Genomic DNA, 27,828 nt, shown 5'->3' with positions numbered 1-27,828 from the left:
TTGGCACGATTCCTTTACGAAGTCGCTTGAAGTTTCCTCGTGAGGCAACTTCGGGTGACTTCAGAAAATGAATCACGCCGAGTGCCATGCCGTCGGCGATTTACATTTTAGCTGGTGGGAAGTCAGGGGAGGCAGTTCGGGAAGATTAGTCGCCCCTGAATCTGCCTGTGTGCCTTGACCCTAATAATCACAAATGTCTCTGTGTGGCAGTTCTTCAGTTAGCACTTCTCTGTGATTATGTCCAGACAGAAAATGTGGTCTAGTGTGTTGCTTTTAATTGCCTCCTGGAGGAGCTGCACCAAGGTATGTAACTGGAGCCCTGAGTTAGGGTTGCCACCTGGCCAGTATTAAACCGGCCTTGCCGGTAAAAATAACGCCTGATCCCAATGTTATTAATTGGGAAAAAAGGTTAATATATAGGAAGACCGGTATTTTTCTCCAGAAAAGGTGGCAACCCTAGCCTTGACTAACTGCAGTTATAACAGCTTTGCCACTTTTGCTGCACCCCCCCCCCCCAACTAACTATATTTCTTCCTTTTATTATTCTTTATTAATATCAATGGCATGTTGTAACGTTTACAGACTGGACTGGAAAATATAGTTCGGGTGCCAGCAATACCATGCAGAAACAATCCTGCTTTGAATCTTGTCAGACAAAAACAGCATTTTTGCAAACTATACTGTAGGATCAAGATATACAATCCTGCAAACAACTTCCTGCGGGCTGCTATTTATCGCATGCGAAAGCTATTTTTTTACTCCTGAGAATCTATTTCCACAGAGAAAAAAATTATCAACATTCAGACTTTTATAAAATGGATACAGCATACAGCCCCTAGCTTTGCACTTCATTCCTACTTAGGGTTGCCAGTCCACCTGGGTAAAAAAGATGGTTGATCCCAATGTTATTTATAAGGAAAAATGTTAAATATATATGAAGGCCGGTATTTTTTTCCAGAAAAGGTGGCAAACCTATTCCTACTCCTTTCACTTTCAGAAATTGCTTAATAGATTTCGCAAACCTAGTAGGCACTGTTCATATGGAGTGGAGTGGGCTGATACGAATGTCTCCCGGCCACGCGGAAAAACACTACAACCCCCAGCATGCTGTTTGGCTGTGCGGAAGTGACGTCTGAACTTTGACCCGCCATATCGGATTGCCAGCAGACAGCAGGTAAGATACGGACGCTGTGCCCAGCAAACGTAAAGTGCTGGGGGAGGGGAGTAGTGCCCTAATACTACTAGCTTGCTCTGAGGGGTGGGGCGTGCCGCAGTATTACGGTATAGTTTTAAGAACTAAATTGTCATTTTACCCGCGACGGGGTTGCGAATGTGTCGCTGGCTCTTATTAAATCATATTCGTGCATAATGTATATTTTTATATTCATTTGTAAAATAGATCTTTATCAAAAAATTTCCCCTATTGATGAACGCTATCTGACAGTCAAAACACCCTGCAAATGATGTCTGGACATTTGCTTTGAAAATACTGCCATTATGAAGACTGCGATTTTATCGCATTACATTGTTTTGACAGCTGTGCCCCCTCAACTGCAGAAATATATACGGTAATGTAAAGGATCTATTATACACAATGCTTTAGACCTGGGTTTTCTGTAATTTGGATCACTACTAGGGTTGCCACCTTTTCTGGAAAAAACACATTCTTAAAATGTACTGTAGAAGATCAGGGCTTCCCATAAATCAGCGCTTTCTGTATACCAGGATTACAGATAAGGGATCCCATACCTGTATCTGCCATATAGTCAATTTTAAGCAAATAATTCAACTTTCTTAAATAATTATTTCCATTGTCTCTGTAATAATATAATAGTACCGGGGGGTTCTGGAGGAACGTCATTTCGTTTCTACTATGTACTTTATTTACTGTATATGGCTGAAATGACAATAAAATCCACTTGACTTGACTTGAATAGTACTGTACATTTTACTTGATGGTAATTAAGATGCATAAATCCATACTGGTAACAAAACAATCCTATTGGGTTTAATGCTTAAATCATTTTTAGTAGACTTAAGGTATATTGATCCAAATTACAATTAAAACCCTTATCCAGAAAACCCCAGTTCCGAGCATTCTGGATAATAAGTCCTGAATCTGTTTTACACTTTTATATCCAGAGGCCTCTCAGCTGAATAACTATATGCAGCAAAGAAGGCCCTGCCCAAACAGCTTACAATCTAAAAACAGGACTGCTGTTACATAATGCAAGGCCACTTAGAATAAAAGAAATGTGGCCTCAAGCGCAAATTAGGAATCTTTATGCAGTGCTGCATAAATATCCTTATGCATGTCTGATTTGGATAACATAAAATTACTGAGCTAGTCGGGAACAATAAATGCACATTTAACCATATCTTTATATGGCTATGACTAAGACAACCAGATGTGCATCAAATGTCGATGTGATTATAGAAATGAATGGGCACATAAATTTTATCAGTACCATTGATGGGAGCAAGGCAGATTTTTGACCCTTATATAGCAGACAGATAGCACTGTGTGTGCTACAGGCTGACTTTCATTTGAATAATGCTGACAATACAGAGGCACAGTTTTGTGATATTGTTCAACATAGTGCATTTATTCACTTTAATTTTAGTTATTTAACAGTGAATTTGATTTTAATTTTAAATTAAGACAGTGACTGAATATACTACTGTGTTGTTACAGACCAATCTTATTTACATTTATTCTTCTTCTAAAGGAGTTTGTATATTTTCTCCAAATATCTGTGGGATTCATCCCAGCAGTTTGAATGGCTGGCTCCTTATGAAACTGACCCTATATTTAAAGGCCACCGTGTACAACAGAATTTTAGTTGGTAATTTTAACCCTTTGTGACTCTGTTGGTACTTCACTGCAGTGTACATTGGGAATTCCAAGATAATTTTGCTCCAAAATCCACTTTACAGATTGCTATCAGCACTATCCGCATGCCATCTCTATAATTTAGAAATATTGTGGACTACAACTTTAAACAACCAGTTTGGAATATTTGCTGTTACTTGAATGCTGTTTTTCTTTTAAAATGCTCATAGTCTTTATTCTTTAAACGATAGGATCTCTGACTTTCTTCCAGACTTTCCAGCTTATGATTGTATTTTTGTGTGATCAAGAATCCAGAACTAGACATATTATTTTAGGACATTTCTCCATTATGGAACACGGCATCAATAATACCCAAGCAGCAGATGAAATCAATCAGTTTGAAGACCAATAATATTGTCTGCATGATCTTAGGTGTAAAACAGTGTCTCAGTCTCCCCAACGAGACAGTCATTAATATGAACCGAATAAATATTTGCATTGTCGTTACTCTTACATAGAAACTGCCAAAAGCAACCTAAATGTCAGTAGATTCATCATAAAGTACCAGCAGATTTTACCTCCTACCATTATATGGGAATAGAGCATCAACTAATGTTACAATATTTTAACTTAAAGCAAAATTTATCCACACGTTGTGTTGCTACAACAGAATGTTTACACCTTTAATTTTTTTTTTAATATATATTGAATGTTTCAGACTATAAGTACACATTTACAGTTGAAAGAAATGTATTAACCATGTTTAATTTAGTTGCAGAAGTGCTTTCGGAGAAGTACATACACAAACTGTGTATGAATAAGGTCTTACAAGTAAAAAAATGTAGACAGTGGATGCCTAAATCGTTTTGCTTATTTATACATAGTAAGCAACATACTGCGCCTAAATCGTTTTGTTTATTTATACATAGTAAGCAACATACTGCTTTAGAGTTTATTCTGGTAAAAAAAAAAAATGTGACTTCAGTGTTACTTTTGTTATTTTTCTTTCTTTACCATCCCAAGATTACACAATGGTGGTTGTGGAAGCATTTCTAATGCTAGGTAAAATATAATTAATGCACAATGAAAGTGTGACTGATCTTACTCAATTTAATACAAATATGCAAATCAGGGGATTTTCCATTGTACATTCCCTGGTTTCTTTTTTATTGGTAAAATAAGAGACCACAGAACACCCAACAACAGTTTTTAAAGGCATAAGACCATCGTCTTTCAATGGACAGTGTGGGAGTTAGGGATGCACCAAATCCACTATTTTGGGTTCGGCCAAACCCCCAAATCCTTCACAAAATATTCGGCCGAATCCGAATCCTAAAATGCATATGCAAATTAGGGGTGGGAAGGGGAAAACATTTTTTACTTCCTTTTTTTGTGACAAAAAGTCACTAGATTCCTATCCCGCCCTTAATTTGCATATGCAAATTAGGATTTGGTACGGCCGAGCAGAAGGATTCTGCCGAATCCTGGCTGAATCCCGAATCGAATCCTGGATTCGGTGCATCCCTAGGGGGAGTGCTACAAATACATGGACCTTTCTCCATTCTTCCTGCAGGCCCCCATGTTTATTTCTGTACATTACTTTAGTTTTTAATAATTTCTATTTGGTTGCTGCACCCCCACACCTTTTTTTATACCTTAAATAATGTGTGTTAGTCTTGGGGATCTCTCCCATATAACAGCTATAGTATTAAAGGATCTCTACATGAGACCAATGCTTTGGTGTAGTAACACCTTTTTACAAACAAATGCAACCTTACCAAAAGGTGCCAACATCTGAAAAATAGTTAGAACCACCATATGGGTTTTACTTTGACATGGTGTGGTGGATTAGCAATTTTTTTTTAAATATATGCACCTGCACAGATACTAACTTACTAATAACATAGGGGGCAGGGCATGTGCATTAACCTATCCCTTTTTTGTACGTTTATTATCCCAAGCCTATAAGATGCAAATTTTGGACCACAGGACAGACATGAGATGGCGTTGTTCCTTTTCCTTCTTTTTCTGACTCGTTCCACTGACCCCATCTAAAAAACTAATGTTCTTATTATTAATGCTACTTTTTATTGCTCTTCTTTCTATTCACGTCATCTCCTATTCATATTCCAGTTTCTTATGCAAATCAATGCAGAGCTGGTGAATAGAAAGCTAAATTACTTAAAAAAACAAAATAAAAATTGAAAAACCAATTGCAAATTGTCTCAGAATATCACGTTCTACATCATACTTAAAGGGATACTGTCATGGGAAAACATGTTTTTCAGTTATTAGTGCTGCTCCAGCAGAATTCTCCACCATTTTTCAAATGAGCAAACAGATTTTTTTTATATTCAATTTTGAAATATGACATGGGGCTAGCTAGACAATTAGTCATTTTCCCAGCTGCCCCCAGTCATGTGAGTTTTGTGATCTGATAAATTGCAGTCACTCTTTACTGCTGTACTGCAGCCTAACCAAAGAACAATGGGAAGGTAACCAGATAGCAGCTCCCTAACTCAAGATAACAGCTCCCTGGTAGATCTAAGAACAACACTCAATAGTAAAAGCCAAGTCCCACTGAGACTGATTCAGTTATATTTAGTAGGAGAGATAACAGCCTGCCAGAAAGTAGTTCCATCCTAAAGTTCAGGCACAAGTCACATGACTGGGGGCAGCTGGGACAATATGACAATATGTCTAGCCCCATGTCAGATTTCAAAATTGAATATAAAAAAAATCTGTTTGCTCTTTTGAGAATTGGATTTCAATGCAGAAGTCTGCTGGTGTAGCACTATTAACTGATGCGTTTTGAAAAAAAACGTTTTCCCATGACAGTATCTCTTTAAAGTTTATTTAAGGGTGAACAACTCAATTAACTTTAGAAATTAATTTTATATTTACTAGAAATTTACACACACGTTTGAAACATATACAAATCCCTTTCTGCACCAACCAGTAGACTTTCTCTTGCCCTGTTGTCAGTTCTGCAAAGTAGAATGCTATTCATGCATAGTACTTCTCCACTCCCAGTTCTACTTAACTCTGTGCACCATTTTCTGTAAAATAATAAGCTAAGACAAAGGGTCTTGGCTCAGTGATGCGCAACTATTTGAATGGTTCAATAACAATCCACCCAGCTACATACAGTAGCTCAAAAGATTTTAACACCCGGTTTTTGGTTGCTGTTTGTCGTGTTTGTCATTTCCAAAGCTTGATGCTAAACATACAATCTATTTGTTAGAGGAAGGGAATTATTTAGCTGCCGATAGACCTTTCTCATTTCGACTTATAAATGATGTAGGTAAATGACTCCTATCACACAGAACTGCTGGTTAGCGCTAAAAGCATTGAAGTGTGAGATTAGCAAAGATTTGGCTGCCCTCTCAGGCTCTCCTTAATAAGGTTTGCCTTGGTGTGTGTGGAGTGATAAATCGTAAACAAACTGCAACTGCCAAGTTATCATTCCTCTTGGGTAACTGGAGGAATGGTGTTTATTTCTACTCTTATAAATGTGTATATATTTTTCTTTTTTATAACTATAAAGATAAATTCAGAGTTCTAAAACAAGTGCAGCATTTATTCAGTTACTCTTGCTATTTGAGCAACTCTTGGATAAATAAGGAACCTTTCACTAACTTCAAAATTCCTTTCACTATCTTCTTTCATAAATAATGTTTTCTGTGATTCTGGTTCTCAACCCCTGGCCGAATTTGGGTTTGTTTTCAACTGATACTTTGCTACTGTTTTCTGATTATCGCTACATACAGTACCTGAGCTCTCATTTTCCTAGCACCTGTTATACTACATCTGGATTCAGCCTATTAACAACTCAGGCCCTGGGGTCCCAGTAAGAAGCATTTGGGAGGCTATAATTCATCTCACTCAATGGAAAAGCCTGGTAGACTTGGAGCAATGCACCGTATATCAATATTAATAAGGCAAAATCTTGTGTGCTTGATACAAAATGACAACAAAACACTAAGGAAAATGTAATTTTCTCTACCAAAAAAAAGTTTTACACTGTAACTATTTAGATATGAAAACTGATAGCCTAGTCAGCACATTTTCTACAATTTTGTTGTACAAGTATGGGATCCGTTATCCGGAAACCCATTATACAAAAAGCTTCAAATTAGGGGAAGGCCATCTACCATAGACTCCATTTTAATCCAATAATTCAAAATGTTAAAACTGACTTCCCTTTTCTCTCTATTAATAAAACAGTAGCTTGTACTTGATCCCAACTAAGATACCATTCATCCTTATTGGAGGCAAGACATTTCTATTGGGTTTATTTCATGTTTTAATGATTTTTTGTAGGTATGGAGATCCTAATTTGTATTTGGTCTTTCATTTTTTATAAACAGCTGACAGCATTTGTAAAAAGTGATCATAGACAAACATTTTTTACCATATAAAGCCCTAATTCTGTCTCTTTTTTACTCTTACAGAAAACTATGGCTGCTGCCTCAGTTTTGAACATGGATGCCCTGCGGGAGGTGCTTGAGTGTCCCATATGTATGGAAACATACACTGAAGAACTGCTGAGACCAAAGCTCTTGCATTGTGGTCATACCACATGCATACAGTGCCTGGAAAAGCTGTTAGCCAGTAACATAAATGGAGTGCGTTGCCCATTTTGCAGTCGGGTAACACGTGTCACCAGCTTAGCCCACTTAGCTGATAACTTGACTGTGCTAAAGATCATTAACACTAGTGAGTTGGGTCAGGCTGTTTCTGGACTGATGTGCAAATCCTGTAAGCGAAAGCTACCACGGTACTTCTGTAAGACCTGCGTTGTTTCACTATGCAGTTCCTGCAAAGAGGCAGATCACACACCACTAAACCATATTGTACTTTCACTACATGATGCTGCGAATGAACGCAGAAAATCGTTAGAAGAAAGGCTTGCTAAGCTCAGACAGGGCATGCAGGATCTGCAGAAAAGAAAAGCCATATTGGAGGCTCTTACTGCTCAGGTTAAGTGCAAATACAAGTCAGTTTTACTAGATTACAGCAAAGAAGAATGTCGAGTGCAGGAAGAGTTAGCCCGCTCACGAAAACTGTTCACGTCATCCTTGTCAGAGGTTGAAAAACTAAACAGCCAGATGCTTGATGACCAAGCTTATCTACTAAATATAACCGAGGTGCAGGTGGTTTCTAGGTGTGATTATATTTTGCTAAAAATAAAGCAGTCAGATACAGCTCTTTTGGAAGACTCTCTAGAAGAGGAAGCTGAGACTGAAATTGCAGCTGACTTGCCATCAGAGCTGACTTTGCAGGATCCTGAGTTTCTCAAAGTAGGACATGCTGGTCCAATACAGGTTGGCCAAGTTGTCAAGAAGCCTTACATTGTGAATATGCAGGAACCTCTTCCCGAAGTTACTACATTTGGAACAGTTTCATATAAAGAGATAGAGATGCAGTCAGAGGAGATAAGCAGCATGCAGTCATGCCCATCTCCTCCTCTTACCAAACTTTCTGAAGCAACATGCAACTTGCAGCAGTGTCATTTCCTAAGGAAGATGGGCTCAAAAGGAAACATGCCTGGCATGTTTAACCTTCCAGTGAGTCTTCATGTTACTGCACTAGGGGAAGTGTTAGTGGCTGACAGAGGCAACTGCAGGATCCAAGTCTTTAACAGAAAAGGCTTCTTGAGAGAAATTAGGCGAAGCCCTTCTGGCATTGACACTTTTGTGCTGAGCTTCCTTGGGGCAGATTTGCCCAATCTCATTCCATTATCTGTAACAATGAACTGCCATGGGCTTATAGGAGTGACAGACAATTATGATAACTCAGTGAAGGTGTATACAATGGAGGGACATTGTATAGCATGCCACAGAAGTCAGCTCAGCAAGCCTTGGGGAATTGCAGCTATGCCCTCGGGTCAGTTTGTGGTAACTGATGTTGAAGGAGGGAAACTTTGGTGCCTAACTGTAGATCGTAGCTTGGGAGTCGTGAAGTACAATCGGCTCTGCAATGCTGTGCGTCCCAAGTTTGTCACTTGTGACCACGAAGGGACTGTATATTTTACCCAAGGACTTGGCCTTAACCTGGAAAACCGTCAATTTGAGCATCATCTAGAGGGTGGCTTCTCTATTGGCTCTGTAGGGTCTGATGGACAACTAGGGAGGCAGATCAGCCACTTCTTTTCTGAAAATGAAGACTTTCGTTGCATTGCAGGAATGTGTGTTGGAGCTCGTGGAGATTTGATAGTTGCAGACAGTGGTCGCAAAGAGATACTTCATTTTCCTAAAAGTGGAGGCTACAGTATCTTGATTAGGGAGGGCCTGACTTGTCCAGTGGGAGTTTCTGTCACTCCTAAGGGACAGTTGTTGGTGCTGGATTGTTGGGATCACTGTATTAAAATATACAGTTATAATGTACGCAGGTATTCTACCCCTTAGGTGAAACCCAGTTTTTAGAATTCCTAGATACCACTCAGGCTTGTAAAACAAATAGATGGTCCCTGTACAGCTCTCTGTGGACTTTGGAAACCTTGAAGTAATGTTAAAACTGTGCAAGTGCTAGCTTACACACCAGTAAACCTATAGCACTTAATATACAACATTAGTATATGTAACTCGCCTTGTTTCTATTGTACCTGCCCTTGTCTTATGTAACCATGTTGGATGTGAATTTTCTTTAAAATTAAGTCTCAATCAAGACGAATATATAGCCGTTTTGTTTACTGTGACAATGTATATCAGAACTATCTTAGCAGTTAAAAAACAAATCAGACAGCATTAATTATTTATGCATGTTTAGCAATACCTGGCAAAGTGATTAAATACTTAGTAAAGAACACAAAAAAATGAAGAAAACAAAGCATGATATGCACAGCATTACAGGAGAGAGATGTATTTCTGCTTCTAACAAACAATTACTTTAAAGTGTAGGTTTCTTAATAGACACATCAATTGAAATGAAGTTTTCACCATCTGTTCTGCCCTAGAATTGCAGAAGGGAAATGATTTGCAGTCATGTCATGAGAAGTGAGATGGAAAAGCTTTAAGTCCCTGCTCCTGTCATTTATTTCTTGCTACTTGCTTCTGTCTTATTACAGACATATACAGAGAGAGAAAATAAAGCTGGTGCCATTAACCCTGCTCCCATAGTTGTAGACACCTCTAAGATTAGAGATAAAAGATCACACAAACGTTCTCCTAGTCTACTCGATTACAATTAAATGTATATATGAAACTGTAGTTACTTGATTTTGTGGGTGGAGTATTAAATCAATATGTTCTATTTTCAATTTAGACCTTTTAGTGATTGACTATATCTGCAATTTTCCACATTTAAGATCTATTCTGATGCTGTATTAAATAAAGCAATCATCAGCCTGAATGCATTTGTTTTTTTTTTTAAAAGGTTCAAATGAATGTTACTTAATAAATAAATGAGTATGAAGTAGTCAATAGTATGTGAAAGTTGTACACTGATTTCACACATGCAGTCAACTGGCTGAACAGATGAAGGAAGACACTTCACGCCTTTAGAAAAAAATGAGGCATATGGTTAAATGTCCATTGTGAACTACATTAAAGGAGAACTAAACCCTAAAATGGCTAAAAATGCCATATTTTATAGACTGAACTTATTGCAACAGTCTAACGTTTCAGCTTCTCAATAGCAGCAATCATCCAGGAGTTCAAACTTGTCACCATCTTGGAAAGTGTCTACAACACTCGCATGCTCAGTGGGCTCTGAGCAGCTGTTGAGAAGCTAAGCTTAGGGGTCGTCACAAATTATCAAGCAGAAGATGAGGTTGTCCTGTAATATAAACTCATGCTACAAGGCTGATTATTACATTCCAAAGCTAGTTGCACTGGTTTCTGTGCTGCCATAATAATTATATGTTTTAATTACTAATCAGTCTTATATTGTGATATTTATAGTCTGTGTACTGTATATTATAGAATGGCTAATTCTAAGAATTATTTTTATAGTTTTTGTATTATTTGCGCTTTCTTCTGACTCTTTCCAGCTTTCAAATGCGGGTCACTGACCACAACTAAAAAATAATGCTCTGTAAGGCTACATATTTTTTTACTCGTCTTTCTATTAGGACCCTCTCCTATTTATATTCCAGTCTCTTATTCAATTCAATGCATGGTTTCTATGGTAATTTGCAACCAGACAACCACAAATAATAATAATAATAAAAAAAAGAACATCAATTGCAAATTGTTTCAGAATCTCGCTAAGATTCGGGTAGATTTAGTCGCTTCTTCATCGGGCGAGTTCGGAAAACGAAGTGCTCTGAGTGCCATCCTGCTGGGGATTTAGAATCTACCCGGCGGAAAGGCTTTTCAGGGAGATTACTCGCCGAAGAAAAGGCGTTTTGTTGCGACTTAATTCCCCCGAAACTTAGTGTGTGTCACTAGCCTTATGGCGAATAACCCCTTTAAAGTTTAACACAATGCAAGTTAACTTTTAAGTGTTTGCTACATGTTGTAATTCATCACCCACTGTCGCTCATAAAGGGCATCCCCATTGGTCAATTTCTGTGACTTCGTAGAAACTGCACGCAAGATGTCAATTTTGAGGTTCAGGCCAATGAATTATCACAGAGATTGACCAATCGAGGATATGATCAACAAGTAGTTAACAGAGGTTATGTAAGAGCAAAAGAATCAGGTTGCCCTGATCCAAAATACAAACAAAGTAAAAAGAAGAAAATACAGTTTTGACATTCATTACAGAATTTAATAATCAGTGGGGAGATTTACAGTATATTAAAATAACTGGGATCTCTTACTAGCGGCCCCAGATTTACAGGATTTAGTAGGTCCCTTTCCTAGAATAACAGCTAGAAGAGCTCCCTCTTTAAAGGACACGTTAATGCGTAGCCATTTTGTTAACTCAAATTGTGCATCTGCTTAAACTTGGCTGCCGAAATGTGTAAAAGGAATGTTTAAATGTGGGCACAGTAAAAGTTGTAAGTAAATTCAAAAAAGCTTGGATTTCACACTTTTGCAAAATATCAAGAAATATACCATTAATAGTTTTATAAACTGTAGAAAACAGCAGTAATATACGTGATTGAGTGTGATTGCCTGCTGAGGAATGTAGGAAAAACAAAAAGATCAGTAGGTACTAGATTACTTGTTGCAAAAATTGTGTTTTTGTTGATAGCATTGTATTTGTAGCATTGTGATCATGGGCATTACTACACCTGGGCATTACAAGCAATTTGTAAGGATCCAGTGTTTGAGATTCAGAAAGAGATTGAGTACATTGTCACAGAGGCTTACCAGAATGGTTTAATTACACTAGACATTAAGGAGTTTCACAAAACTCTTATCCATCCTCTGTCCTATAGTCTCAGGGGTAGGATCTGTTTTAGAACCTTTATCCAAATTTTTGTATTACTTTTTACAACCGTTGGTGTGACAGATTCCCTGTTGTCTTAGAGATACAAATGAACTTTTACATACCCTGTCCACCTTGAAAGCCTTGGGGACTATGCAATATAGACATTGTAAGCCTGTACACTCCAATACCCCAAGATAAGGGGATTAAATGTATTGAAGAATGCTTGTTTGAAACCAACTTGTCACATAACATAGAATATTTTCTACTTGACTGACACTGGTATTGAAACGGAATTACTTCAGGTTTGAAGGCAAGTATTATTGGCAGTCCAAAGGTAGGGCAGCGGTTGCCCCCTCATTTGTTTGTCCACAGTTTGGAAAAGGAATTTTTCCTGAATGGTGACTATAGAGATTACATATCTCTTTACCTTCGCTACGTGGACAACATTTCGGAATGGTGACGTGTCAGTCTTTTTAGAAATGGTACAGAAAGCAAATAAGAAACACCCCACTGTGAAGTTTACCGCAGAAATTTCAAAAGATACACTTAGCTTCCTTGATGTGAAGCTTACTCTGGAGGGAGGAGGTATTGTAACAGAAATGTATTGTCTGTTACACGCTTCTAGCTTTCATAACCATAGATGCATTTCAGCCCTAAGAGGCAGTTTTTAAGAGCAAGGAGAATCGCCTCTGATGATAAATATTGGGAAGCTGCTGGTCGGCTCACTAGAAGATTTAAAGAGAAGGGCTATAAAACTAACCATCTACTAAAAACAGCTAAGGATGTAGGTTGCATCTCTAGGGATGGATACTTTCCCAAAAATCTGTACCTAAGCGAGATTGGAGAGTTACTTTTGTCAACAGATTTTTCCATTTAAGTAGTCAGATTAAGAAGGTCATCAAAAGATTTTGGCCAATTCTCCAGCATGACAAGGTGTTGAAACATCATTGTAGTGATGCTCCTCGGTTCTGTTACACTAGAATACAGACACTAAGGAGGTTATTTACTAAACTCCAAATGCCAAAATCCCGAAAAATTTGATAGATTTTTTTTTTTTAAAATCACAAATTAATTTTTCAGAATTTATTAAATCCCGAGTATGAAAAAGTCTGAATCAGACCTGTCGAGGTTGTATATAAGTCAGTGGGAGAAGTCCCCAATGATTTTTTGATGTGCGCTGGGTTTCGTGCAATACCCTAAAGTTTTCAGGCAAAAAAGCATAAGAAATCAGAGTTTACGGGTAAAAAGTGAAAATCTGATTTTTTCCCGCAAAGCAAATTTTCAGGAAAATGTGATAATAAATAAGCATAAGAAACCGGAGCAGATTTGATGGGAGATTGTAACAGAAAATTTTGAGATAAAATCGAACTTTGATAAATAACCCCCTAAGAGATAAATTATGTTCAGCAGAATTTCGGAAAGGAAAGTTTCATTATAGGCCTAAGAGAGGCACATTTTTAGTTGCATATTCTGTTCCTTGGTAATTAAAGGGGGAGTAGTGAATCATCCTACAAATTGGAAAAAACTGGATTTGAGATCTTATGCAACTTACAAAACTGCGGGTATGATGTATTTATTAAAATGCCCATGGCAGTTGGTATACATTTGACAAGTAGCACGTCCTGTAAAAGAACGTGTAAAAGAACATAGGGCCGATATCTGCAACTTGAAATCAGGAACAAACACATCCGTTCCCCGACATTTTATTGCTTAAAAACATTACTAGTTGCAGTTAAAATGGAAAGTGCTGGAGGTTGTATGTAAACCACAAATAGGAGCTAACTTGTCAAAGCTACTATTACAAAGGAAAGAAAGATTGATTAAAAAACTTAATTGCTTGCATTCTGATGGTTTGAATGGAGTATAAATTCTTTCTGTAAGTACTTATGTTATTCGCCTTACACTGTGTTAACCTGCTTATTCTTTCCTTTTTAGACAAAATGACCACTTTTGAAAATTTCATAGAAAATTAATGCACTTCTGAAGGGTAAGATAGTTTCCTTGATTGTATCAATCTTATGTTGATTGAAATTGAGATCTATGCAGGTGGTTTGCAGTGCCAGGGTGAGTGTTTTTAAGTTATTTCCTTTTAGATTTTCCTGAGGATAAATGTGTTTCCTGGGTTCCCTCATGGCAGCAACTAATGGGTTAATCTTCCCTATCTTGGAATGGACAGGCTTACTAATTGACTAATTACAGAAGGCTTAAAGGAACAGTTCAGTGTGAAAATAAAAACTGTGTAAATAAATAGGTTGTGCAAAATAAAAAATGTTTCTAATATAGTTAGTTAGCCAAAAATGTAATGTATAAAAGCTGGAATGACTGGATGTCTAACATAATAGCCAGAACACTATTTCCTGCTTTTCAGCTCTATAACTCGGAGCTAGTCAGCGACTTGAAGGGGGGTCACATGGGTCATAACTGTTCAGTGAGTTTACTGTTGATCCTCAGCATTCAGCTCAGATTCAAAAGCAACAGATATGACCCATGTGGCCCCCCTCAAGTCTCTGATTGGTTGCTGCCTGGTAACCAGGATAACCAGTGAGTGGAAACCAAGAGAGCTGAAAAGCAAGAAGAAGTGTTATGTTATATTACACATCCAGTCACTCCAGCCTTTATACATTACATATTTGGCTTACTAACTATATTAGATACATTTTTTATTTTGCACAGTCTATCTATTTACCCAGTTTTTATTTTTACATTGAACAATTCCTTTAAGAACCCCTCCCAGCACCCTGTACACTGTCTTTTTTTCTCCTGTCTGCTGGTTTGGATTGGCTTTTTCTTTTGCTCTCACCTGGGTCATGGTTGGCCAGTTCCACCTTGGTGAAGCCTCTGCAGAAGGTATTCGCTCGGCACTCTGCCTGTCAGAGGGTCTGCCCCCCCCCCTTCACTTTCATTCAGCAGCAGGGGGGAGACATTAGGTGTTCATTCAACGGTGGGGCAAGCTGATGCAGAGTCTGTTTGCCGGATGTGCGTTCCAATACGCTCAGATGGTTGGTGCCAAACTCAGTTTAAAAGGCTCTCTAAGGTAGTAGTTCGGGTTGGGAGCTTCCTGGCTGCTCCTGGCTGTCTGGTGTCTGTTCTGACTATCCCATGTAGGTACCAGAGGCTCCCTAGCATCAGTTTGTTGTGTCTGACGGTTCTCTTCATTAAGTTTTTTTTTTTTAATCAGCATTCACGATCATCCATTTCAATGGAGAATTCCCCAACTGCCCCCGATTCACATCGCTCAGGTTCTAGATGAGATTTTTTTTTATTTTTTAAATTTGGTTTCTCTCATCATGGAGATCAGGGGACCCCTAAGGAACCCTCAGCTGCAAGGGAGGTAGACACGGCTATACCCAGATGTAGAGCTTGCCCTAACATGGCTTTAAGTGGAAAATATCTTTGCCACAATTGTCTCACTGAGGTAGCTGGAGAGACTTCCACAGAATCATTAGATGTACTGGGAATGATCAAAAAAGCTGTCACAGAAGGCATGCTTACGGTCATTCAAGCTTCCTCGTCTTCTAAACCTAGGAAAAGACCTAGAATGATGTCTCAGGAGGAGCAAGGGAGTGAGGAAGACTCAAAGTCTGAGACTGATGAACCTTTAATCCTGTCTGAAGCAGAATCAGAGGAAGATTCTACACATTTATTCAACTTCAAGATGGTTGACCCTTTGGTAAGGGCCATTAGGGAAACATTGAATTGTGAAGAAGAGAAGGAGGAAGCCTCTACTTTCAAGAAGTTGTTCATGTCTAGGCCTAAGAAATCTAATTTCTTTCCAATCTTTGAGAAGGTCAAAGAAATGCATGGAACAAGATGGAAAAGAAACCATCTGTCAGAAACAGGTTGTCCTTAAGACCTCCAAATAGCTGTCCTTGGTGTCTGCCTTTAGTACTGCAGTTGCTATCAGAAGCCCCGTTTGAGCCTCTAGAACAAGTTTACGACTACTTTTAGGCTTTCAAAACAGCTTTCCTCATAACTCTAGCCTCGGCAAGTTTCGGATTTATTTGGTTTGTCAGCTAGCCCTCCATTAACAGTTTGTGATGCAAGAAAAGCTATTCTGAGACCACTTCTTTCAGTACTTCCTAAGGTGGTTTTATCTCAACAGGGAGATTGTCTTGCCAGCATTATCAAATCTGGAGAGCAAGGGTTCAGATTCTATTCACCTTCTAGATCCAGTGAGAAGCTTAAGGATGTATCTGGAGGGATCAGCTTCTTGAAGAAAATCAGAGTCTTTTTGTGATCCCAGCTGGGATAACAAAGGGTCATACTGCTACAAAAGATACATTAGCAAGATGGCCGCTTTCAGTAATCAAAAGAGCCTATATTGAGCAGAAGAGGTAGATTCCTATGGGCATCACAGCACATTCAGTTAGGGCAGTGGCCACTTCCTCAGCAGCGGAGAGGAATGTTCCTACTGACATTATCTGCAGGACAGCCAGTTGGAGATCAGCCAGAACTTTCGTAAGACACTACAAGTTAGAGGTCAACTCTACAGATACTGTCGTGTATGCTTCTGCAAGTTCTTTACCTAGGTTCTCATCAGTAAATGTATCTAATCGCAGATGGTGTCATGTTTCCTTTCATTGTTGTTTGTTCTCATTCCCTCCCTATGAGCTTTTTAATTCCCATTAGTTGCTGCCATGAGGGAACCCAGGAAAATGGAGAATTCCTATCATAATTATCGTAATTCTCTTTTCCTGGAGTTCCTCCATGGCAGCCCAAGCTCCCACCCTTGGGTCATTAAACAAGATCAGCATACTGGAGGCTGGGAGGGGTTCTTAAGCCTTCTGTAATTAGTCACTTAGTAAGCCTGTCCATTCCAAGATAAGGAAGATTAACCCATTAGTTGCTGCCATGGAGGAACTGCAGGAAAAGAGAATTACACTAAGTATGATAGGAATTCTCCATTTTGTCTCCCTTTCTACTTGGATGGACTATTTACTACACTGAAAGACTTATGTGCACATATGGCAGTGGCCATAAACCCTTTAGCCACTAATTGGGGGTGGGATAGAGTGTTTAAATTTCTGCTCGGAAAGCACAATTTGTGCAGCAAAAAAAAAACTGGATCAATAAAAGCACAATTTTTGCAGCAATGTACTGTGTTTGACCAAGTTCTTATCCACGGTTATTTCTATAAATTGAGGCTTCATTGGACGGAAGCGGTGGAGACTGAACTAAAGTCATTGAATCCTGTGTTATTGAACATTGTAATTTAACTCATGGGGTTAACATGTAAGGGAGATTGAGCATGTATCCCTAGGAATTCGAGGAGAGGATATTGATAAAGTGCTATTGCAAAAAGAGTTAAAGTGGATTTATGAACTAAAACTTAATGGCCCCATGGTTTAAATAAAGATAATAAGTTTAGGGTATTTTTGTAGATAAGAGTTATTAATTGTAAACTTTTAATGAACATGATCCAAGACTATTTTGTTCAATTATTTATCGTATATAAAATTGGAAGTCCATGTTAATTATGTGGTAAAATGTTTGTAATTATCATTAGTCGGAGTATAAGAAAATCCCAAATAGCATGCAACACGTTGCTACACGTTGGGAGAGAAGATGGCTAGCTGGTTGGAGAAGATTTTAAACTAAGCGTGGGTGGGGAGGGTTCAGTAAAAGATTCAGTGGAAAACAGGTTAGATGAGATAGTGGGCAAAGAAAGGGAAAATGGGGGAGGAGATTTGGCTGGGGGTACTGTTAAGGATAGGTAGGACCACATGTCATATGTTCAATATGGTACTAGTATTAAATGTATGTTTGCAAATGCAAACTGACTGCATGACTGGGCAGTTAATATCAGTGGCTATACTTTGTTTCGGAGGGACAGAGGCAATAGAAAAGGAGGTGGGGTTTGTCTGTTTGTTAGGCAGGATTTAAAGGCTTATATAAAGGAGGAGGTTATGTTAGAAAATTAGGGGGCAGAAGTCTTATGGGTAGAGTTCTTCACTAATTGTTAATAGTCCAGCAAATTAATTATAGGAGTATGCTATAGACCCTCTAATGTCAGTGAGGAGGCTAAGCTCCTGATGCAAATAGAATAGGCTGCTAGTTGGGGTAAAGTAATGATAATGGGGGATTTTAATTACCCAGATATTGACTGGAGCAACAGTACTGTCAGATCAGTTAATAGGAGTTTATAAACTTGTTACATGACAATTTTATGACACAGGTTATTGAGGAGCCTACCAGAAAAAATGCTATTCTGGATCTAGTGATCTCAAATGACCCAGAACTTATAGCAAATACGCAAGTCATTGAACCCCTGGGTAATAGTGACCATAATGTTATATCATTTAATGTCTGGTGCAAAAAACAAATATACACTGGGGCAACAAAAACCATGAATTTTGGAAAAGATAATTTTAGTGTCTTGAGGGCTGCTCTACAGAGTATTGATTGGGGAAATGGTTGTCATTTAAAATTATATTAAATCATTAATGTTCTCAATTTATTCCCATAAGGAGTAAATGTAGAAGCTCTAAGAATCATCATCATGTGGCTTTCTTCAATATGGTACCAGTATTAAATAAATGTTTGCAAATGCAAGGAGTCTGACTGGTAGAATGGGAGAGCTGGAGATGCTGGTGCTGGAGGGAAAATATGATGTGGTTGGTGTGGCCGAAACATGACTGAATGAGTCACATGTTATTTAAAGTGATATTAAATCATTACTTTATTTCCGTAAAGGAGAAGTAAAGTTAAAAAACGATACCTATTTCTATCTGTTTGCCAGCAGCCCCCCTCCTGAAACGCCACATTAAAAAGTGTTTATTTAGTAGTGGCTTTGTGCACCCTCATTTGTTAGTTTCTGCACCATACAAACTTTGGATTTTTTTCCATTCAGATCGTCTCTTCCGCCTTGCGCCTCTACTGTACTGCGCATGCACCTACTTCGTGACCCTGGTGATGCACTCATTCCTGTCTGACAGCCTCTAAACAAGGAGGCGTTAAAATAAAGGCTTCTTTTTAAATTGCGCTGCTTTTATTAATAATGTATTAATACAGACCTCTGTCAGACAGACCAGAACGCTGGGAATATTTAGCTGACCTCATAGGGCTAGTTTTTGGACTGCAGCCAGGGAATGCTTCCATATACAGCTTTGAGCTCTTTTTTTTTTAAGAACGATGACAGCACAAACCTTAATGGAAAAAAAAAATCCAAAAAATCAAAGTGTCCAGTGTCCTTTAAAATTCTGCAACCTGCAGTAATATAGTTTGCTTAACAATGAGCCTTGCAACATACATTAACTGCAGGTTGCAGAATTTTAAAGGACACTGGACACTTAGATTTTTTGGATTATATATAAACAAAGGATACCTGAATATTTATTATGTATTTTATGTATATTTATTCATCTTATATGTCATAAAGGGTTAATATAAAGTTTTATCACATGGGAGGAGTAAATGTGTTCTCCCCTCCCCCTACTGAGGTATATAAAGGAGTAAATGTTACACTGGTGTTAAGCTTGATAAAGGGCTGGTTATGCCCGAAACGTTGCTTCATTTGCACAAATAAAATTCTTTCACTATACCGGAGTGCTGCTGGAGTTTTGTATTGGAATTTGTACTGGACCTGGGCAGACAGAGTCACAGCTGGCACCCGACGCTACAAAAAGCGGTGAGATTGATTGTGTAGCACTACACCCTATGTTTGTGAGTATGGTTGTAACAGATACAGAAAAGGCAAATGTGCTAAATCAGTGCTTTTCTTCAGTATATACAATAGAGGAGTCTGAGTTCCCAGGCTCATCTCATAACTGCACTAATGGCTCAGCTCAATCTAGTCAGTGGTTGCCTCAGGATATGATTCATAAAGCTTATATAAAAATTTATGTAAACAAGGCTCCAGGGCCTGATGGCATACAACCCCGTGTTCTAAGAGAGCTTAGTTCAGTTTTAGACCAGCCCCTATTTCTGATTTTCTCAGATTCACTTTCATCTGGTATGGTGCCTATGGATAGGAGAAAAGATGATGTTATTCCAATATTTAAAAGGGGATTACGATCTCAGCCTGGCAATTATAGGCCAGTAAATTTGACATCTGTGGTGGGCAAATTATTTGAAGGCTTGTAAAGGGATCCCATTCAAAATTTTGACCTGGCTTTGGCTTTATGAAGGATAGGTTATGTCAGACAAATTTGATTGCTTTTTATGATGAGGTAAGTAAGATGCTGGACAGTGGGGGGGGCTTTCTAACTAAGGTCTGTTGTGCTTAATGAAGTCGTTTGCACATGGATAGGAAATTGGCTACAGGATCGGGTACAGAGGGTGGTTGCTAATGGTACATTCTCTACTTGGAGTAAGGTTCTTAGTGGGGTCCCTCAGGGCTCAGTATTGGGTCCACTTTTATTTAACTTGTTCATTAATGACTTAGGGGAGGGTGTTGTAAGTAATGTATCAGTGTTTGCAGATGACACAAAACTATCCAGCCCAATTAATTCCATCCAAGATGTGGCATCCTTGCAAAAGGACCTTGACAAACTGGGAATCTGGGCAGCTAAGTGGCAAATGAGATTCAATGTTGATAAATGTAAAGTCATGAACCTGGGATGTAAAAATATCCAAGCCACTTATACCCTTAATGGGACTGCACTAGGCAAATCCATTATGGAAAAGTCCTTGTAGATGATAAATTTGGCTGTAGCAAGCAATGCCAGTCAGCCCATCACTCAAACAGGACATTATTCGATTAGAAGAAAAGAAGGGGTTTTTTACAGTGAGAGCTGTGAAGATATGGAATTCAGTTGTACAGGCTGATATATTAGATAGCTTACAAGGGGCGAGGGAATACAGGGTTATGGGAGATAGCTCATAGTACAAGTTGATCCAGGGACTAGTCCGATGCCATTTTGGAGTCAGGAAGGATTTTTTTCCCCCTCTGAGACAAATTGGAGAGGCTTCAGATGGTTTTTTTTTTTGCCTTCCTCTGGATCAACTAGCAGTTAGGCAGATTAAAAAAAAAAACGAATCCCGTAACCCTGCTTCTAGGCAAACCTTTGCCCAGGCTACATAAATGTGGGCAAGTTTTAGTTAATCAGATTCTGACGGCCACTCGTCTAGCGATATCATCTAAATGGAAGAGCGCAACGCCACCGATTCTTACTGAAATACTTAACAGGGTGAACGCAAATCGGGCTTTTGAAATGGGCATAGCTCACATAACCGACAAAATGGATCGGTTCACGAGGATTTGGGACATATGGATATTGAATGGCTTGGCTACTTCCGCCCCGCAGGGTTTCCACCCTCCACCTGTCAGTTAATCATGGGAAGATCAGGGTTGAGCATGTTACTTCTTTCTTTTGACTGTATTCTCAATATGATATTCTTATCTTTGTGCGTGCTTATATACTGATGTTGGTTGAATGACTGAAACAGATGTTATATTGATGTATGACTTATGTGAAGCAAATAAAGAATAAGTTACAAAAAAAAAAAAAAACGAAAAGGTTGAACTTGATGGACGTGGGTCTTTTTTCAACCTTACTTACTATGCTACAGCAATGAGATGCAATTCACCGCAATGGAGCTTTAAGAGGCAACAGGAAGTGACATCACTGCGCCCTGGCGAAGCCTAACCTGGTGAAGCGCACATTGGCGTAGAGGCATCGAGGTATTTATCCCTTTCTTCATCCGTGTGTATGAGTGGCAAAGTACACGGCCCTTAGTGGGTAATGCTGAACCCCCTGTGTGAGCAATCACAGCAAAATTACAGAGAGCGATAAAGTATGTGGGGAACATTCTAACTGAGAGAAGTGCAGGAATTGTGTGCATTATAAGCCGGAGGATAAAGCTTGGTAAAAGACTGCACATAAACTGCTTTCTGCTTCATATAGTAAATACGGCATTACTGTTTTCCCACAATATAACGGAACCGTCTCACATGTCTTCCTTCAGCAAACTGCCATTAACTTGTCTCCAAAATTTAAATAGATGCCAGAACTTGTGTTGTACAATATTATAATTTTGCCCCACTCACAATTAGACAATGATCAACATATTGGCTTGAAGTGGGCTTCTTTTCTAACACAGTGGATTTAGATTTAGGCCAATATCCACATTTTTCTATGCTTTTTTTTATTATTCACTTGACTTCTTGTCTTATCTTCCCAGCTTGCAATTTCTTTTCTTTTTCTTTTAAAATTCTTTTTATTAAGTTTTCAATAAAATACAGTAACTTAATAAGATAAAATACATATGTTTCCAAATGAGAAGAAAAAAAAAAAAAAAAAAATTACATATGATGAAATTCCAAAGATTTCTTCATGAAAACAATAAAAAAGAAAAAAAGAAAAAAAAAACAAAACAAATTAGAAACAAACAAATTGACCTGTTATTCTCATTTCAAAATAAATACAATGTGGCCAAAACAATGACATGTGTGAATGGCTTAGACTATACAAGGTTACCTTATTCATTCATAACCTCATTTTACCCCATGAGTTTAAGAATAAACTCCTTTTTATTAGTATCCAAGGATGAAATATAAAGGGACCATCTACTTTTAATTTTATTCCTTTGAAGTAGGTTTTCCATTCTAAACCTAATTACCTCCTGAGTGCATAAATTAAATAAATATGAAAGCACATCTTTAAGAGTTGGGGGATTCTCCCTAATCCAGCAAAAAAATATTGATTTTCTAGTAGCTGCCATAACTAACCAACAAAAAGACAATATTTCATCAGTGACAACTATCGAAGGTCTAATATAGGACTGTTGAAAGTAACCTTTCATATCTAGCAACGCAAACTGTGGGTTTAATTTCAAATCCAAATGGATTGTTTTTTTGATAAACCCAATAATTTTTTCCCATAAATTTTTAATAAAAGGACACTCCCAAATATAGTGGAAAAAATCAATATGCTGTTCTTTACACTTTGGACAGAAAGAAACATTCTTAGAATCTATAATACTCTGGAATAGTAATCCATACCCCAAATGAATAAATCGAAATTGTTGATCTCTCCAACTTTCAGAAACTATATTAGTTTTAAACTTTAGAAAAGAATTTAGGAGATCCTTGGACGAGATATTAACCCCTAAGAATAAAGACCATTTTTTTCTTGGATTCTCAAGTGGATCGAAATCATTAGACAATGGATAAAATAAATGAGATGAAATCCATGAAATACAATTTAGCTGAGGATCTTCAACCAATTGTAATATTGAATCATAAAACTGATGATGCTTTAGTTGCGACATTGTTTCATTACCAATTAGTTGAAAACCATGTCTGATCTGCAAATAACTCAATCTCTCTTTTTCTGAAAGACCATATTTTTCCTTTATTAGATTCCATGGGAAGGGATCTCCCGAATTTTGATCAATAATATGACTGACCTGATATATACCAAATTTTCTCCACTTAAAAGAAAATTTAATCCTCTGTTTCTTAGGGAAACCTCCCAAATAGAATGGAGAAAGGAACGGTGAAATATTAAAGTTTAGATGGTTTTGTTTGCATAAAATTTTCCAAGTACTAATTGTGTCCCTATAAATTGGGTTTCTTTTAATATCAATATGCTGCTCAGACCAATTTTTATGTAAAGCGGAAATAATATGTTCCTTAGAAGTTAAAAATACTTCAAGATCTAGATTAGTAAATTTCTCTTTACCAGATATCCACTCAACAATGTATCTTGTGTTAGCAGCTACATTAAATTTCCTAAAATCCGGAGCATTAAGACCACCTAAAAATTTGGATTTCCTAAGTTTAGATAAAGATATTTTAGGTTTTTTACTATGCCAAATAAAGTTGCTTAAAATTTGGTCCAATTTTTGTACATCTGAGTGCTTTAACAATAACGGGAGGTTAAGAATAGGATATGCAATTTTTGGAAAAATAATCATCTTAAATAATGCCATTCTTCCCATTAAATTTAAAGGACTGTCTTTCCATTTAATACAAAGGGCACTAACTTTGTGAATTAAAGGAGTAAAGTTAAAAGAATATAATTTAGAAAGATCAGAAGAAATCTGAATGCCCAAATATGTTATTCTACCAGAAGAAGGCTTAATATGTAGGTCTACCAGTAATTGTCTTGGGATGGCATTACAGATGTTTAAAATATCTGTTTTACTAGAGTTGATAAAATACCCTGAAAAAGTTTTATAATAATCAAAAAAATTAAATATATTCCTAATAGATATTGTGGGATTACTTACAATTAAAAGAAGATCATCAGCATATGCTAGGGATTTTATATGTTTACCATCAATCACCAATCCCTGGAAAAGGTCTGTGGAATCTAAAAATCGAATTAAAGGCTCCATCGAAATATTAAACAGCAGTGGAGACAATGGACAACCTTGACGAGTTCCCCTATAAAGACCAAAAGTCTCTGAAAGTTCTCCCACTACAGCAATTCTCGCTTTAGGTTTCGAATAAATAGAATTAAGTAGAGTTATAAATTGTCCCTTAAGTCCAAAACTATCACAACACTCAGAAAGATATTTCCAAGAAACATTATCAAAAGCCTTTTCGGCATCTAAACTTAATATAGAGCATGGAATCTTAGATTTCTTAGCATTATAGATGACATTTAATAAAGTACGAATATTTTTTACCCCTGTTCTATTTTTCACGAAACCATTTTGTTGATAAGAGATGATACTAGGCAACATTAGGGATAACCTATCCGCAATAATTTTTGTTAATATCTTAAAATCAAGATTTATTAGTGAGATAGGCCTATAAGAAGCTGGCTGAGAAAGGTCTTTACCTTCTTTCAGAATTAATTTTATATGGGAAACCAAACTAGAGTCTAAAATTTTCCCATGGCAATAAATTTCATTATATAAATTAGTCAAAAAGGGAGCTAGTTCTAATTTCAACGTTTTATAGAATGGAGAGGTTAAACCATCAGGCCCTCCTGCTTTAAAGTCCTTAAGTGAGCTTATAGTGGAGAGTACTTCTTCAATAGTAATAGGTTGGTTAAGTGAGGTTAATTGTTCTTCAGATAGTTTTGGAAAATTAACTTTCGAAAGAAACTTTAAACTTTCATTTTCATTCATTAGTGAAGGAGAATAAATGGATTCAAAATACCCCTTAAATATAGTAACTATATCTTTTGGAAGATTAGTTAATTGACCTAGGTGATTTTTAATTAACATTGGTTTATGAGGATTTCTACTATTTTTGAACATATTAGCTAAAAATCTGTTGGACTTATTATGTAAATTATTAAATTTAGCTTTATAGTAAGCTAAGGAAGATTGATCTCTCAAATTAGTCCAATGTTTAAGTTCATCTAAAGTTTCTTTATATCTATCACTATGTTGCTTAGTAGGATACATAATAAAATTCAGATATGCCTTTTTCTGAGCTTTAGTATGGAGAATAAACTCCTTGTTAATTTTTTTCATAAAGTGAATTCTATAAGAAGTAATTTCCCCACGAATTATTGCCTTCCATGTATCCCATAATAAAGGTAAATTACAGTCTCCCTCTTGATGTATCTGATTCTCCTTAAGAAATAAAGCCCATCTTTCTCTCAATTTATTATTGAATTCCGGCTTATCTTTTAGGAATATTGGGTATGACCAAGGGATATATGACTTTGGTATATAGCCTAGTTCTACTTCTATCAAGACTGGGGCATGGTCTGACAAATTAATATTACCAATGCTAGCTGATGTGGTTTTATTTAATACATCAATCGATGAAAATAAGTAATCAAAACGAGTACCTACTCCATGGGGATGAGAGAAAAAAGTAAAGTCTCTATCTGTCGGATTTAACATTCTCCAAAGATCTACCAACTTTGTTTGATTTTCAAAATCTGCCAACAATTTAGATTTCCTAAAAGATTGTTTTTGGACTGGACCACTCTTGTCCAAAGGCCATAAATAAGATTCATTAAAATCCCCTCCAATTATTACTTTATTCTGCGGATAAGACCCTATTTTTTGAATCATCTGGTAGTAAAATTCCTCTTTACCTGAATTAGGAGCGTATAAAGAGCCCATATACCACACCTTATTTTGTAGGAGAACCTCAGCAATTACAAATCTACCATTGGTATCACTCTCTGAATTTATCAATTGTAAATTTAAGGCTTTGTTAAACAAAATTGCCACTCCCCCTTTCTTTTTTACTGCAGGAGAATATACTACATTCCCAACCCATCCTTTTTTTAATTTTTCAGATTCAACTTCTGAAAGATGAGTCTCCTGAAGCATAACTATGTCTGATTTCAGTTTTTTTAGCTCTGCTAAAATCCTCTTTTTCTTTATGAACGAATTAAGTCCATTCACGTTCCAAGTAATTATGTTAAGCATTGCAAAATACTAAAATGATATGAAAGAGTGATTCCATAATGCCAAGGAATGTTAGAAGTTTTAGGCCTAGACAGATAATAACATCTTAAACAGGTCATGTTCTGTAAATAATTGTAACAATAAAATAAAACTAATTTTACACAATATTTTGCAAACCAGAAGTAAAGTGTAAATATAATACTTATAAGAGTAACATATTTATTAAAGATAATATTAACGTTAGTATCATCCAACCTGAAAGCTAGATAGCTTCTCGAACTTAGTGCCTTAGTGTCAACATCTAGCCACCAACTAAAAATAATGAAATAGAGCACCAAAAGTAAAAACATTAAATTCAGTGACTCCACTTTTTTCCTAAAGAGAGAGAAAGTGTAAACTCTCTTACCAAGATAAGTAACAGGGCAAAGTCTGCACCACTATTCACTTATAAAGAATAATACCTTCAAATTATTATTTCTAACAAATTTAAGACATCATATTATCCGGATTTGAGTGTTCCTGTATAATAGGAGATCTGGATCTAGATCTCGGAACAGTTGACGAAGTCATATTCTGAAACTTTTGTGAGTGACGTGAAAAAGTTTTTATCTCTTGTCTTCTATCTTTAGCCGAAATACCAGGACTTGAACCTCTCTCTTGAACTGCAGCGGAGGATGAATGTTGTTTCTGAAGTTGAAGAATGAAGTTTGAAGCATCTTTTGGATTCTCAAAAGTACGAGTCTCCGTTGCCAGAAAAATCTTCAAAATAGACGGATATGTAAGTGCAAATTTGATGTTCATCTTAAATAAAGATTGGCAAATTATACTGAACTCCTTCCGTTTCTGAGATAACAAGATAGAATAGTCTTGGAAAATAAGAACTCGAAAGCCATCAAATTCCATTGTATAGTTTTTTTTGTAAGCTTGAAGTAACAAGGTTTTTTCAGAATAGTCCAAAAACTTGGCAATAACTGCCCTTGGTTTGAGAGGCACTTGGTCTCGTAAAGGACCGATGCGATGAACTCTTTCCAGCCTTATGTTTGTTAAATTTTGATCAATCCCTAGTTTTTTTGGGATTACTGTAGTAATAAATGAAACAATATCACTTATCTTATAAGATTCCGGAATTCCTATGAACCTCAGATTATTTCTTCTTGTCCTATTTTCGAGGTCATCTATTTTTGCTTGCATATCTTTTGTCTTTTTCTCTAGATCGTCTAATCTTGTTGAAGTGGAGATCGTGTCGTCTTGAATGTCCGAAACCAAATTTTGTAATTCCTGCATCTGACGATTTTGTGAGGTAAGATTATCAGATAAGCTACTAATAGTACCTTGTAAATGTTCAAGTGCTTTCCCAATAGCTGATTGAATAGCCTTTTCAATCGTAGGGTTAAGTAGTTTTG

The 27,828-nt window shown here is 37.2% G+C and overlaps 2 protein-coding genes across 5 annotated transcripts in view; one reads left to right on the top strand and one right to left on the bottom strand.

Moving 5' to 3' along the window:
• Window positions 1-27,828, bottom strand: part of LOC108698296 (astrotactin-2-like) — a 1,031,088-nt gene that overhangs the window by 239,483 nt on the left and 763,777 nt on the right. The window lies entirely within an intron of this gene.
• On the top strand, window positions 1,103-10,186 carry trim32.L (tripartite motif containing 32 L homeolog). Of its 3 annotated transcripts, none has more exons than XM_018229683.2 (2): window positions 1,103-1,174; window positions 7,288-10,186. In XM_018229683.2, the coding sequence occupies exon 2, from the start codon at window positions 7,294-7,296 to the stop codon at window positions 9,241-9,243; it is 1,950 nt and encodes a 649-aa protein (XP_018085172.1). In that variant the 5' UTR covers window positions 1,103-1,174; window positions 7,288-7,293; the 3' UTR covers window positions 9,244-10,186. The 3 variants fall into 3 exon arrangements, with proteins under 3 accessions (XP_018085172.1, XP_018085173.1, XP_041428462.1); XM_018229684.2 differs by lacking the exon at window positions 1,103-1,174 and adding an exon at window positions 1,189-1,281; XM_041572528.1 differs by lacking the exon at window positions 1,103-1,174 and adding an exon at window positions 1,322-1,568.

This window comes from Xenopus laevis, chromosome 8L, assembly GCF_017654675.1.
Source record: "Xenopus laevis strain J_2021 chromosome 8L, Xenopus_laevis_v10.1, whole genome shotgun sequence".
Classification (NCBI taxonomy): Eukaryota; Metazoa; Chordata; class Amphibia; order Anura; family Pipidae; genus Xenopus; species Xenopus laevis.
Note: the sequence above shows the minus strand (reverse complement) of the source record. Positions and strands in the feature narration are given on the sequence as shown.